The 15,869-nt window shown below is 39.2% G+C and overlaps 1 protein-coding gene across 7 annotated transcripts in view; it reads right to left on the reverse strand.

Moving 5' to 3' along the window:
• The window catches only part of LOC133248155 (C-type lectin domain family 2 member D11-like), a 40,736-nt gene extending 26,384 nt beyond the window's left edge, over positions 1 to 14,352 (reverse strand). For 3 of the 7 annotated variants that reach the window (XR_009736628.1, XM_061417946.1, XM_061417947.1), the window contains exons 1-5: positions 13,310 to 14,331; positions 6,067 to 6,195; positions 4,597 to 4,772; positions 3,932 to 4,038; positions 2,284 to 2,387 (exon numbers count right to left, since the gene is read on the reverse strand). Coding sequence is in view for 5 of the 7 variants with exons in the window: in XM_061417946.1 (XP_061273930.1) it covers positions 2,284 to 2,387; positions 3,932 to 4,038; positions 4,597 to 4,772; positions 6,067 to 6,195; positions 13,310 to 13,388 (595 nt within the window). In the remaining 2 variants the exon portion in view is untranslated. Of the gene's footprint in view, positions 1 to 2,283; positions 2,388 to 2,415; positions 3,034 to 3,931; positions 4,039 to 4,596; positions 4,773 to 6,066; positions 6,196 to 13,309 lie in introns of those variants that run through there. The other 4 variants (XR_009736629.1, XM_061417945.1, XM_061417948.1 and 1 more) reach the window with 4 other exon arrangements.
• Between the last annotated feature and the right edge of the window lie 1,517 nt (positions 14,353 to 15,869).

Consider the following 15,869-nt stretch of genomic DNA (forward strand, 5'->3'; position numbering starts at 1 on the left):
TCTTTGCAACCCCCTCAGGCAACTCTGTCCATGGGATTCTCCAGGCAAGAATAATGGCATGCATTGCCATTTTCTTCTCCAGTTCTGCAGTCCATGGGGTTGTTAAAAATTCAGTCATGACTAGGGGACTGCACAACAAGAAGAAACTGATAAGACAAACATCCTAAGATATCACCTATACATGGAATCTAAAAAACGGTACAAATGAACTGATCTACAAAACAGAAATAGAGAAATCAAACTTCTGGTTACCTGGTGGTAAAAGAGTGGAGAGGGATAAATTGGGAGATTGAGATTGACGTATAAACACAACTCTCTACAAAAGAGATAACTGGCAAGGACATACTATATTGCACAGGGAACATTACCCTATACTGTGTGAATTCCTATAGGGGAAATAGTCTATAAACAGTGCACACATGTACGTGCATAGCTAATTCATTCTGCTGTATACTTGAAATTAACACAATTTTAGGAAAAGGCAATGGCACCCCACTCCAGTACTCTTGCCTGGAAAATCCCTTGGACGGAGGAGACTGGTAGGCTGCAGTCCTTGGGGTCGCTAAGGGTCGGACACAACTGAGCGACTTCACTTTCACTTTTCACTTTCATGCATTGGAGAAGGAAATGGCAACCCACTCTGGTGTTCTTGCCTGGAGAATCCCAGGGATGGGGGAGCCGGGTGGGTTGCCATCTATTGGGTCGCACAGAGTCAGACACGACTGAAGCGACTTAGCAGCAGCAGCAGCAACACAATTTTTACTGGAGTATAGTTGTAAATCAAAATTTTTTACAAAAGAAGAAACTGAGAAATATACAAGTGAGATGGGAGAAATGGAAGTATTGGATTGGCCAAAAAGTTCATTCATGTTTTTCCATTCCATAAGATCTTATGGAAAAACTGGAAGAAACTTTTTGGCCAACCAATAACACAGAAAGAGAGAATGCATTATAAATTGCTATTTCATCCTTTTGGGGACTCATCAGTACAGTGTAGCTAATGCTGTAAAAATTTAAAACATTTTGTTTCTTAAAACTCAATAATATGTAACAGTTCTGAGATGTGGGTATCACAGCCTTCATTAGTATAAGTATTTAACTATTTGTGATTTAAGTGGGATAAAAGCAGGGTGTTTTAAATCTAGTAAAGTTAAATAAAAAATTGATATTTATATACATTTATTTACACACTGTAATTAAAAACATGAACACTGAGAATAAGTGTAAAAAGCTTTTTTTCAGTGTTTCAAATTCTGTTTTAAAATACGAAATCTAAAAGAAATGTTAGCCCTGGTAATTTTTTAAAACTTCATTTGGCTGCACCACATGTTAGTCATGGCACATGGGATGTTCAATTTTCCTTGCAGCATGTGGAATCTTTTCTTTTTTGCCACTTTCTGTGATTTTTTTTTTCTTTTTTCTGCTTTTTGCGTTAAAGAGTTGTTGTTTTTTTTCCCCATTGGAGTATAATTCCATATGGTGCAACTAAAGATTCCATGTGCTGTACAGCTGATTCACTTTGTTGTACAGCATGTGGGAATCATTAGCACATGAGACCTTCTAGTTGTGGCATGTGAGATCTAGTTCCCTGACCAGGGGTCAAACCCAGACCCCTTGCATTGGGAGCATGGAGTCTTAGCCACTGGACCACCAGGGAGTCCTTAGTCTTAGTGCTTTTGAAAATTTCCCTATATATCTGTAACTGATAGTAAGAGAATTTTGAATATGTTAACCAGTTATAAAGTTCTCATTAACATTTTGTATGGTTTCAGCTATCATAGTCATTTTTATGGTCCCATGTTTGCAAAGAAAAGTGCTGTCTATGTAACAAAAGAGGAATTCATTCATATTTTTTGTTTGGTCGCTAAGTCATGTCCAAATCTTTGTGACCCCATGGACGGCAGAATGTCAGGCTTCTCTATCCATTCACAGTTATCGGGTTCAAATAAAAGTATCAACTCATATTATTCAACCCCTGGAGGAGGACATGGAAACCTACTCTAGAATTCTTGCCTGGAGAATCCCAAGGACAGAAGAGCCTGGTGGGCTACTGTCCATAGGGTCACAAAGAGTCAGACACAACTGAAGCAACTTAGCACATACAATATTTAACACTTAGAATTATGCTCTTCCAAATCCCTGTATCATTCAAGAATAGCTTATTTCTTCGCTGTTAGCAAATATTATAGATCAATTTTGATGATAAATTTTCAGCAGATCAGGCAGTACAGCAGCAACTATATATAGTAATTTATAATGCATCTAAGGATATGGAGACATTACTATTTGTCTTGCTGCAAATCCTTTTTCTAATTACGTATCTCTTGCCACTACTAACTCCAGAGTCAGTCAGGTAGGCACATTCTCCAGTTCCTTGGATGACAAATCTAAAACCAAACACAAAAATATTAAAAAGCACAGTTTGGACATCTGCATTCTTTCCTCCTCATATTCTTCCACACCCCCACTCCAGGTATTTTTAATGTGAACCAGAGAAAAGTGAAAATCTGTCTTCATATGGCTTCTTAGTATAATATATATGCATCATTTTTGTATTTAGTTCCTTATATACTCTCATACTCCCTACCTGAATATCAGATTATCATCACCCATCCCAAATCCAGTTATGTTGTTGACTAGTTATTTAGCGCTTGCTGTTGCAGCCAAGTGAACTGCTGCCATGGGTGGAGATAAAAGACATTTGCATATATTGAAATATAGGGAAGTCATTCTGGCTTACACAAGAGTAAACTTGAATTTTAGGCCATCTATAACAGCCTGTTTGTGGCCTATCAAACATATATTCTACTTTTGCTTTAATGACGAAAGAAAAGGGTACACTGACCAGAAATAAAAAATGTCCATGTTAAAAATAAAAATTAAATGTCTCTCTTCTGGGGACACTAGTGCTGGTCCTCCTTCAATGATAAGACTCCCTTCCCAGGTGCCAAGGCCATACTGATCCGCTCTGTATCTGCTGGTCTATTTTTTTCATTTGGATTCATGTTGATGTATGGCAAAACCAATACAATACTGTAAAGTAATTAACCTCCAATTAAAATAAATTTATACTTTTTAAAAAAATAAATATCCTTGAAATCTTGAAGGAATGTGACCCTGACTTGTTTAATGTTCTCTCTTCTGACAAAATATAAAACTGGGTTAGAAACCCTGTTTCTCTGAAGCAGTTTCTCAGAGTGATCTGGGAGGTGGGCTTCCAGGCTAGTCCTCAGCTTGGCTCAAATAAAACTCTTCTCTATTCTTTTATTTTTGATCATTTATTAATTATTTTCATTGGCCTTCAATGAAGATGATTTTCAGTGTTCTCTTGACCTGCTTCATAAACATATGAAAATAAAATTATGTACTTACTAGTAAATTCTTAAATGGGCTTGGCTTTGATTGAGGGAAGCTATTGCCCCTTTTTATTCTGTCTGCTCCATTGTAATGGTTACGGTTAAGACCTCTCCACTGAAGTGTTCAGATACTAAGTTTCTTCCAGGGATAAATTATCACAGGAGGGATTCCCTCTGGGTCCCTGACAACATTCCTTTTAGGAATAACACAGCAGCTGGCAGAGTGGACTGAGGGTCTGTGGATACCAATTCTTCAGTGGCTTTCCAAGACTATAGGACCCCGGAGTACCTCAGCTGCTCTCTCTACATTCTAAATATGGATTTCAGCACAGTTTAAGTCAGTGCGTGAAAGCAGAAGAACTATGTCTAATGTCATCATCATGCTAAAGATTTCAATTGAAAACATGATATGTAAACTTTTCCCAAAGGCACTGCTAATAAACAGAAGAGCATACAAAGGACTACTATTTCTTACATCATAGTGTAGGAAACTTCCCATGATATTAAATTTACATTCCCATAAATACAACTCACACCCATAACTACATAGAATAGAAGGCAGCCTAAAAACTTACGGGACATTAAGTTTAGAGTTGTCTGTCCACTTCCAAGCATGATGTGATGATTCTCTGCTAAGGCCAATCCAATAGTCAAAAATGTCTTTGTATCTTGTCAGAAAGTTCTATTATAAAACACAGAAAGCAAAAATACATGTCTCCTTCATTTTACCCTTGAGTCCTCTTCCCCTCAGCCTTCTCTCTTTGGATGACAGCCTGGTAAGATTGAGAAGCTTAGACATTGAAGGGAGAAGACTAGTCCCCAGTTCTCAGCTTAAGTCACGCTAATGTGTCTGATCCTAAATTACCTTAAAGTGATCACACATCTCAACTTGACTGGGAAAGTCCCAGGTTCCAACGTAATATTGTCCCTTTCACTCCCCAAAATGTCCCAGTTTGGATGGTAAATTACATGATTACCATACTTTTTTTACAATGGGAACAATATATCTAATTTGAAGGCTAACTATGAGGATTACATGAGAGAATGTGTCTAATTTGTCTCACAGGTTTCCAGGCAGAGAACATGCCCAAGAAATATCAGGCACTAATATGCACTCCAAGGCCCCAAGTCTGCCTGGAATGGGATCCTTCCTCTTCTTTCAGCTGTCACCCTGTGCGGCCTATATCCTTCTCAGGGGCTAAGTATTTAACAAAGAATATGATCGAAAAATATTCCTTACCAGCTCCTCCTCAGTTTCAAACTGAGCAAGAACAGCTCCCACTGAAGTACAGGATATCTGACTCAATGTCCAATTCTCTGAGTCTTCAGAAAAATAAAAACACTTATTCCCAAATCCAATCCATCCTTTTGGGCAGGTGACATACACAACTTGTAAGTCTGTCTCTCTGCTTCTCACTAAAAGTTGGACAGACACAGTGAAGCATAACAAATAAATTTTCTCATCCCTTTTATCTATTTTTACACTTACCACCCTGAGAGGTCAGTCTTTTTTTACATATGTATATATACATATATACACGGGTGTACATGTATATGTAGGTACAGTATAACAAAATTCCAAAATGAGGGGTTTGAAGAAAAGCATGGCCAAAGAACAGCTAGACTCTTGTGCTTTCATGGCCTTGGCTAATAATCTTTTGCTTTTCTCAAAATCTGAACAGGGGCTACTTTCTATAGGTAGACTCTTAGAAATGTTTTCCAAGCCCAAATTTGTCTGTTTTTCTGAATGAATAGTTTTCCTTTATATGTATTTTGGCACCACCCACTACATAATTTTCTCTCATTTTACTTCCAGGAACATATTCTCAAGTGTATTTCTAATGCCTCTTAGAATGCTATCAGCCTTAGTCATTTATAAAATGTCAACTGTTACTCAATATTTGGAAATTTGATTGCACTTCACTGCTTGCCAAAAGAAGTCTTTTGAGGTCATTTTTCCTTTTTGGTTTCTGGGAAAATGGAATATTGAGATCCGTGATCACTTGCTGCGTACAAACTAGTGAAAGAGGCTTTTCCCAAGTGATTTTATTATATTGAGGATTTGCCTTAGAATAGAATGTTCTATGAAAACTATTATGTTAATAAATATACACATTACATGATTCTCAATGTAGCAGTCAAAATATTATTCTACAATGAAATTCAGATCATGGCATTCCTCTCCTACAATTTCCCTCTTCTTGATACCCGCTACTGCACTCAGATTAAAAGCCAGAGTTTTTACCTGACTCATTAGGCTGTAACCTCCCTGACCCCCAGCCCGTTACTCTTCCTCATTCCCACCTTGCTTCAGCCTGTTACTTCCACCTCATTCCCTTCCTCCTTCAGCATGGAGGAAAGCCTCCATGCTGTTCCTCAAACCTGCCAGGAGATTCTTCCTTTCATTCTACTTATTCCTGCCATCTGGAATGCTTTCCCCACATACCCAATGGCTTCTTCATCTCCTTCAAGTTTGCTGAAAAGTCGTTTTCTCAAGGAGGCTTGCCCTGGACACTTAACATTCAACTCAATCTGTTACCCTATATTATAATATCTGCATCTTCCTGCTGTTTATAGAATAGGAGTGTTTTGTTCACTGATACACCTCAAGCATTTCACACACCCTGGCACATAATGGAGCTCAATAAATATTTACTGACAATGTGAATGTGCAAAGAACATGGTACGGTTTGGAGAACAGGTAACTCACCTGCCAGAAGAACGGAAAGTGTCACCACATTTAGAGCTACAAGTATAAGAATAATCAGGATGCAGCAGCAAAGCGTGGCAGGTGTAACAGAAGAGGTAATTGCTAGGCATTTCTTTTGGAGACCTTTGCCTGTAAATACAAATGTCATAATCTCAATCTCATGGAGGTATTAGAAAGAAAAACAAATTTATCACAGAATCAACACGTAAAGTCTGCTGTACCTCACCTCCCCTATTGCCAAACTCTCTCACAAAAGGTCCATGTCCAGGACAGACAGCCATGGACATGGCCCCAAAGCGACTGGAGAGAAGAGAAACTGAAGCTTTTTCCCCTGGAGAGTCTTCCAGTTATTGGAAGAAGAGCTAATAAGAGAGTAAGAAACGAAAAGAGTAGAAATCAGAATGAAAACAAAACATACAAACAATCCAGATTTACCTCCATAAATAACAAATTTGGTTAGAAGTTCTGAGAAGAGCATTAGAAAATTAATCACTATAATTCATCATATTAACAGAATAAGAGAAGAGAAATGGATATGACCATGTCAATAAGTATGACATAAAATATGGAAAAACGTATGTCATCCAAAATAAAAAAGCCCAACAAATTATGAACTGAACTTTCACTTTTCATAGAAATAGGGCAGCTAACATGATACTTAATGGTGAAAAAGTGAAGGCCTTCCTCCAAAGGTCAGGAACAAGGCAGGGATGTCTGCTCTCACCAATCTAATTTAACATTTTACTGGAGTTTCTATGAGTGCCAATAAGGTAAGAAAAGTAAATAAGGCAAAAGTTTTTAACTTTTTTTTTTTGCCTTTTTAAGGCAAAGAGATGAGAAAGAAGTGAAAATGTTTCTCGAAGTCACATCCACTCTCCTCCCAGTAGAAATATCAATTTGAAAAGTATCTGCACATTAAAAATACCTTCCCCAGAGCAAGGATCACCAGGTACACCCACCCCCTGCCTCATCCCAGCTCTGTGTACTCTAGCAATTCCAGGCAGATAATGCAGCCTTAGACAGCTTCCACCCAGGGCTTCCTGTGGGCATCTAGGAGCCTAGGCTCCTGTCTCCCCCCTGCACCTGCCAACTCCAGCAGCTCCAGGTGGGGCTCCTGTGACACTTGGCTCCTGGTGAACTCTTGGGGACCAGGCCCCCAAAACCCTTCCCTCAGGACTGGGCAGTCCAGCAGAGAGAGAGAGAGACCCATTCCCCATGGGAAAAGGGGAGTAAAACAGCACCTGACTTCACTACACATCCCAGATCTGCCTTCCCCATCCTTCTGACTCCTGCAGCCCTGTGTGACTCCCTGCAGACTCACAAACCAAGGCCCCCCTCTCCCAGGTGCCTGCCAGCTCCAGTGACCCAAGTGACTCCTGTGACACCAGGTTCCCAGCAGGCTTCTGGGAACTAAGGCCTCCTTTCACCCTAGTGACTGCTGAATCTAGCAGCCCTAGGCAGCTCCTGTGACTTCCCTGTTGGCTGCCACCAATCAAGAAACCAACATAACTAGTCATTAGGGAAACAGTAAAATACAGTGAGCTGCCACAATATGTGCATCAGAGTGGCAAGTAAAACAAAATAACAAAACTAAGTGATAGGGAAGAAAAGATGCAAATGGAATTCTCATGAACTGTTGGAAATATAACTGTATAGCCACTTTGGAAAACAGCTTGGCAATTAGGTGTGGTGAACATACCCTTACCATATGCCCTAGCAATCTAAGAATCCCTTGGTGTCTATGCAAGAGGAATGAAAACTTCCATTTACACAAAAACCTAGACTTGAATATTTATATTAACTTTATTCATTATCGGGCTTCCCTTGTGGTTCAGCTGGTAAAGAATCCACATGTAAATGCGGGAGACCTGGGTTCGACCCCTGGCTTGGAAAGATCCCCTGGAGAATGGAAAGACTACCCACTCCAGTATTCTGGCCTGCAGAATTCAATGGACTGTATAGTCCATGGGCTCACAAAGAGTCAGACACAACTGAGTGGCTTTCGCTTTACCTTTTTATTCATCATCACCAAAACTGACAACAATTCAAATATCCTTCAGCTGATAGAAAGATAAATAAATACCACTTGGTACTAGGAGAAAAGAAAAACTTGACTTTATATTCACAATTGCTCATTTCTTATTTTTCTTTGGCTTGTTAAATTTTAGTGAGGCTCACTCTCCCATCCAAATCCCCAAACTCTGGCTTGCCTGAAAATGTAAACAAGCTCTAAAAAGAGAAGTGAGATGCATCATAGCTCATGTGTGACCATGAGTTCGTGTCCCTGGCACAAAGTGGGAAGTGCTAACTTCAGGATATCACCTACTCTTTACAGTTCATGCTCTCTTCCCCCACAAGTGTCCAACCCACTTCTTGACCTATTTATAAAATGAGGACCTTTTTTAGAGCATTTTTCCTATTGCAGGAGTCCTTGTAAATAATATCTCTCCTTCTTAAAACTACACTATTGATAACACAGTACAATATGGATGAATTTCAAATGCACGATGCTTAGTGAAAAAAGTCAGACTCCATCAACATTCTTCTAAAGCAAGAGTATAAGAAAAGATAACAGATCAGTTTTTATCAAAGGGTGGACAGAGAGGAAAGCAATGTTTACAAAGGTGTGGGTGCGGGCGGAACTGTTCTTTATAATGATCGTGATGTGACTACACAACTATATGTATTTGTCAAAACTAAAAGTGTATACCAAAAGGATGACTATTATTTTTTTATTTTTAATTGAAGGATAGTTGTTTTACAGTGTTGTGCTGGTTTCTGCTATACAACAGCATGAATCAGCTATAAGTATACATATATCCCCTCCCTCTTGAGCCTCCTCCCACCCTCCCATCCCACCCCTCTAGATCATCACAGAGCCCTGACCAAAGTAAGACCCTGATGCTGGGAAAGACTGAAGGAAGGAGGTAGAAGGGGATGACGGAGGTTGAGATGGTTGGATGGCATCACTGACTCGATGGACATGAGTTTGAGCAAGCTCTGGGAGTTGGTGATGGACAAGGAAGCCCCATGCTGCAATCCATGGGTTCACAGAATCGGACAAGACTGAGTAACTGAGTTGAACTGAACTGAATAGGCAAATATATAATTTAGCATTAGAGTGTTTTTATAATTTTTCTCCATGGTATTTGCCATTAACTTATGAATTATTATTTGCTTTCAAGTATTATTGTTTCAAGTGTATTTTTTAGATGATTTTGATATTGTTGTCCATGGAGTAGAAAGAGCACTGGTGAGGAATTTAAGGAATCCTAGAAAGAGTTTGTCTCTATCACCATCTGCGTGTGTGGACTTGAACAAGTTATTCTGTCTGTTAGTGTTTTAACTGGTCACCATTTTTCAAATCTTAGTAGCAGAATGAACAATGGTCTCAAAAGTGTCATAGTTATATTAAATTCTAAATACATAATTGTCCTCACAGCGATGATCAAAGTCTTTCCTGAATTTTTGACAACTAGTGCATGCGTGGTTAGTGTTAGTGGGGTGGGGACAGGTTAGAAACATAACATTTATTTCTTCTTCCTCTTTCTTACTTTATTGTTCCCCTTCTTTCTTACTTTAGAGAGACCAGTTCTGTTAACGTGCCCAATGCACTGGCAACAAATCCAAGATAAATGCTTGTATTTTCATGAATCTTCCAAATCTTGGAATGACAGTCCAGCTGACTGTTCCACAAGAGAATCCAGTCTACTGCTTATTCAAGATGGGGAAGAACTGGTAAATAATTAAGTAAAATACTTTAATACAACTTAGCACTGACTTCTAGCCACACCAAGATCTTTGTGCTTTAGCCTTAAGGGTTCTATGCAGATGAAAATATCAACCTTGACTTCAAGAAGCTCACAATCTGAGAGACTAAATAGACATGTAAACAAGATAAATATAATTTAATGAATACAACAATATAAATATAAACATTTGTATATAGTAATATATAAATGAACAAATAGAAATATCACAAATAAGGATTGATTAACTCCAACAGGGAGTCAGGAAAAGCCTCTTAGAAGAGGTGATACTTGAACTGGGTTTCAGAGGATGAACATAAGAATGCAAACCAGCAACAGATAAACAGATTCAATATTCAGTCATTTCTTCTATTTCATTTACAGAGACTCATACAAAACCTGATAAACAAAGAAGGAATTCTGTTTTGGATTGGATTAAATTTTACATTATCAGAGAAGAGCTGGAAGTGGGTAAATGGATCCTTTTTAAACTCTAATATGTGAGTTTTAGATAAGCTAATTTGAATATTCAATTTGCTTCCCACTAGCTATCCATTTTGCAGATGGTAGTGTATATATGTCCATGCTACTCTCTGTTTGTCCTACTCGCCTTCCCTTGTGTCTCCATTCCTGCCCTGCAAATACGTTCATCAGTACCATTTTTCTAGATTCCATATAGATGCATTAATATATGAGATCCAACCAGTCCATCCTAAAGGAGACCAGTCCTTGGTGTTCATTGGAAGGACTGATGCTACAGCTTAAACTCCAATACATTGGCCACCTCACACGAAGAGCTGACTCATTGGAAAACACCCTGATGCTGGGAGGGACTGGGGGCAGGAGGAGAAGGGGATGACAGGATGAGATGGCTGGATGCCATCACCGACTCGATGCACATGAGTTTGAGTGAACTCCAGGAGTAGGTGATGGACAAGGAGGCCTGACATGCTACGATTCATGGGGTCACAAAGAGTCGGACATGACTGAGTGACTGAACTGAACTGAATGATGCTTGCTTTTTAAATTTATTTATTTATATTAATTGGAGCATAATTACTGGTCTACTGGTTTTAACTTTTACTTTCATGTCCTAGAAAACTTATTTAACTTACAAGGACAGTTTAAATTTAAAAGAAAATAGATTTCACCTTTGTGCTACTCAAGTAGTTTCGCCTACGTGGCTTAGGTAGTAAAACATCAACATTTGGCAAGAACTTTTGCTTTCATTAAGCATTAAGCATTAAGCACGAGCCCTGTGTTTCAGGAACCTCAATATCCGATTGTCCCAGATAAAAAGTAAAGTTCAGGGAGAAGGGAGAATGGGAGAAGAAAGAAGGAAATGCAAATTTTTAGCAGAAAATAGAAGTTCAGTAAAAGCTATAAAAAGTGTTCTTTCTACTGGACTGAAGAACAAACATGCATAAGCTATGTTCTTTCTCTTTATCATCAAATTTAATATAAACTAAAAATGCTAAAGAATTTGCTGGTGGATAGATTTAGGTCCAATTCCTACTTTCAAACTCTACATCTGCTTTTAAATTATCAAAGATTAAAATTTTTAAAAATAGAAATAAATAAATTACAAAGGATCTATACACCAATAGTCTCAGTTTTTGCAGGTGACTTTTTAAAAATCAATAATTATTCATGATTTTATCAAAGTCTCTTTAGAGAACAATAAATTAATTCTCAGCTCCCAATTTGCACTAGTAGTAAAGAACCCACCTGCCAATGCAGGAGACATTAGAGACACGGGTTTGATCCCTGGGTCCAGAAGATCCCCTGGAGGAGGACATGGCAACCCACTCTAGTATTCTTGCCTTTAGACTCCAATAAACAGAAAAGACTGGTGTCCTCTTCCAGGGGATTTTCCAGACAAGAATACTGGAGTGGGTTGCCATTTCCTTCTCCAGGGAATCTTCCTGACCCAGGGATCAAACTTAGGTTTCCCGCATGCAGGCAGACTCTATACTATCTGAGCCACCAGGAAATCCCTTAATTTAACTAAAATGGTTATGTTTAAAAGATGCTCATTTCATTTTTATGATCACTTCTGAAAATTTCTGGTAAGACACATTATATAAACTACTTTGGTAATGTATTCTAAGTAGGATGATATAAAGCTTAGCTGAAGATGTGCTATAATCAAAAGTCCAGAGAATGAAAAAAAAAAAAAGAGAGAGAGAGAACACAGAAGTACATCAGATCCCATGAGACAGAGAGAGACATAAAGCAAGAGAGAAACAGTGTATGAATGCTCAGTCACTTCAGTCAGGTCTGACTCTTTGTGACCCCATGGTCTATAGACCGCCAGGCTCCACTGTCCATGGGATTCTCCAGGCGAGAATACTGGGGTGGGTTGCCATGCCCTCCTCCAGAGGATCTTCCCCACCCAGTGATCAAACTTGCATCTCCTGAATTGCAGGCAGATTCTTTACCCACTGAACCACTTGGAAAAGCTGGAGAAAGCCAGAGGGAAAGACAAAGGGAAAGTCATTTGAACATATAAATGAGCCTCAATAGATTTCATCTGAAACACTTAACGATATCACTGAAAATCACATTTACCCTTAATTTCAAAAGAAAATTTTTCAGGACAGTTTTATCCCCAAGGGTAAGAAAATATACTTTTATATTTATTTAGATTGTTTTGGAACACAAAATTTTGACTTGTACTCATATTTCTTCCAGAAAATGTGACTACTCATTCAAAGCCCAGATCAAAAGTCACTTCACAAGTAAAGCCATCACCAATTCCCTAGGTTTTATTAAATACCTTGTAGTACAAATCGCATCAAATTGTAGTAACTCATTTGTCTGTCCCTGAGATGATGAAGCCCTGCAGGCAGGGTCTAAATACAATTTGTCTTTGTAGCTCTGTGTCTAACAAATAACAGATTCCAAATATATTATTATTAGTTTCAAACAGACTACAGCATAGGTGTCATGGTTAATTTTTTTTTAACATATACATGTGTTTATTCTTTTTCAAATTCTTTTCCCACTTAGGTTGTTACATAATATTGAGCAGAGTTCCCTGTGCTATATAGGAGGTATGGGTAACTTTTATTAGTTTATGTATTACAAAATTGTTGGTGTCTGTTTGCCATCCCTCTGGGATATAATCATCTGTTATTTAACATCATAATGTGAGTTGCCAGAATGCAAGTAGCCAGCAACCTGGAGAAAATACGAAGACTAATTAAAAACAAAACCCACAGACCATTTTTCTCTTAACCTCCTATAACATAATTCACTGTGCAGTAATATTTAAGTAACATATCCAGTAGCAGAATAACTAACATAACAATTACACACCTGCCCTCTCACCCACTTCTAGTCCCTCAAAACATCTCTCCTTCACAGGTTAACTGTGAAGTACTGATACCTCTAAAGCACAATTTCTACTATGCTGTCAGTAATCAGTAGTATAAGAACTCTCCTCCCCAACTCCCGTTTTGTTTTGTCAAAGTTCATCAATTTAACCTTACCAGATCTCCACGCCTCTGTGTTCTCTCTATAGGTAGGGTCTGTCTCTAAGATTTTCAAAAACACCTCTGTTGATGTCATGTTTCTGTTTGAAAAAAAGGATTTGGTGGTACCTTTTCTCAGTCGTTGCAAAGCAGGAAATGTGAATTGAAAGGAACTTACTTTAACATTTGGCTGAAAAGAAACTAGCAACCTCTCAGTTTAGACTCCACCTCTTATTGCAAAAGAGCCTCTTGATGAAAATGAGTGAAAACGCTGGCTTAAAATTCAACATTCAAAACTCTAAGATTATGGCATCCAGTCCCATTATTTCATGGCAAATAGATGGGGAAACAATGGAAACAGTGACAGACTTTATTTTCTTGGGCTCCAAAATCATTGCAGATGGTGACTGCAGCCATGATATTCAAAGATGCTTGCTCCTTGGAAGAAAAGCTATGACCAAACTAGACAGCATATTAAAAAGCAGAGACATTACTTTGCCAACAAAGATCCATCTAGTCAAAGCTATGTTTTTTCCAGTAGTCATGTATGGATGTGAGAGTTGGACTATAAAGAAAGCTGAGCGCCAAAGAATTGATGCATTTGAACTGTGGTGTTGGATAAGACTCTTGAGAGTCCCTTGGATGGCAAGGAGATCAAACCAGTCAATCCTAAAGGAAATCAGTCCTGAACATTCGTTGGAAGGACTGTTGCTGAAGCTACAATACTGTGGCCACCTGATGTGAAGAACTTACTCATTGGAAAAGACCCTGATGATGGGTCTTTTCAGAAGGCAAAAGGGGAAAGGGGTGCCAGAGGATAAGATGGTCAGATAGTATCACTGACTCAATGAACATGAATCTGAGCAAACTCTGGAAGATAATGGAGAACAGAGGATCCTGGTATGCTACAGTCCTTGAGGTTACAAAGAGTTGGACGTGACTTAGCAACTGAACAGCATCATGTCACTATGTCACTGGGTGCAGACCTTCCAAAAATGTACATGTTTTTGTTGTTCAGTCACTCAGTCATGTCCAACTCTTTGTGACCCCATGGACTGCAACACGCCAAATTTCCCTGTCCTTCACCATCTCCTGGAGCTTGCTCCAACTCATGTCTACTGAGTCAGTGATGCCATCCAACCATCTCATCCTCTGTCATCCCCTTCTCCTCCTGCCTTCAGTCTTTCCCAGCATCAAGGTCTTTTCCAATGACTCGACTCTTCACATCAGGTGGCCATGTTTAGAGTCATCTCTTGTACTGTTGGAAATGTACATGAGGCAGGAGCTAAATGGACTCGGGGCTGTACAGCTGGACTTTGTCCCCTGTGGATAGATACCCCAAGATAAAGAGGAGGAGGAGCTAAGCCCTGCCCAGAAATGAGATAGTACTTTTCTCATTCTCAAGGTCCAGAGGACCTTTCCAAGAATACACCTGCAGCAAGGCTCTTTGTGGATCAAAAAAGGAGTAATGTCAACCTGTCCACAGGCCTCTTCACTAGAAGCCATCTTGGCTAGGAAATGTGGGCACACACGTGGGAGGACACTGATAGACACCAAATATGGACTCAGAATCAGCCAAAGCAAGACGTTTGGCCAAAGGAAACCCGGAAGAAAATCGCATAAAAGTGATTCGAACTACCACAAGGACCCGCCGCTCTGGGCTTGCCAGTGTGTGCCTACGCCATGTACTCTTTTCCCTCCTAATAAATGTCTCACTTGTTTCACTAGTTTTGGTTTCTCTGTGGAAATTCACTTTCTGGAAATGAATCCTAATGGCCAGGACTCAGCACTTGGCCTGACTTCAATCTCTGGCCAGAAACCAAAGTCCTGTTTCAAGTCCCTGCAGGTTGAGGCCACCTAAGCTCAGACATATCTTCACAAAAACCTTTGCCTTTGTCCGTTCATGAAAAAAACAATAACAACAAGGAGACCTGAGAGGTAGCACAGCCTCAAGATAAAAGAAACTTATGTCCCTGAATTTCCACTTGGAAGAAAACTGCATTCTAACTAGAACCTCCTATATTTCACAGCTACATGAGTGATAAGTAAATATACACTGTGCTATCAATGAAATTCAGGAGGTTATCTATTGTAGCAGCTGTGTAATGTATCTAGTCAGAGTGGCAGCCTCATTTTTTCCATATTTTTTGCATTACTAATCACTTCTTATCCAGTCACCAAATATCTGCAGATTGTTTACTACTATGGTAGGTGCTAAGAAACAAAAGCTCTGCGAATTCTGATGAAGAGGATGAAGCAGGGACCTGGGTCTTGTGTGGGAGAGGTCTGGATGGATTTTCCAGAATGGCTGAGGCAAGATTAGTGTCTTCTCTGGTGTCTAGTCAAGACAGGGACATTTTAAAAGATTACGGTTTATAGTACCACTGAAAACTTGACAGAGCTAAGAGCAACAACAAATTGAAATTATAATAGAGTGATCATTATAATTATAATGAAGTGTTCAGCATACAAAAATAGAGTTGGAAGGAGAGGGTCTGATTTCAGAATTCAAGAACTAGAACTTCTTTGTATCTTGGTATTGTACCACACAAAAGGACAGAGCAACACCTGGCCATTC

Source organism: Bos javanicus, chromosome 5, assembly GCF_032452875.1.
Source record: "Bos javanicus breed banteng chromosome 5, ARS-OSU_banteng_1.0, whole genome shotgun sequence".
NCBI classification, from domain to species: domain Eukaryota; kingdom Metazoa; phylum Chordata; class Mammalia; order Artiodactyla; family Bovidae; genus Bos; species Bos javanicus.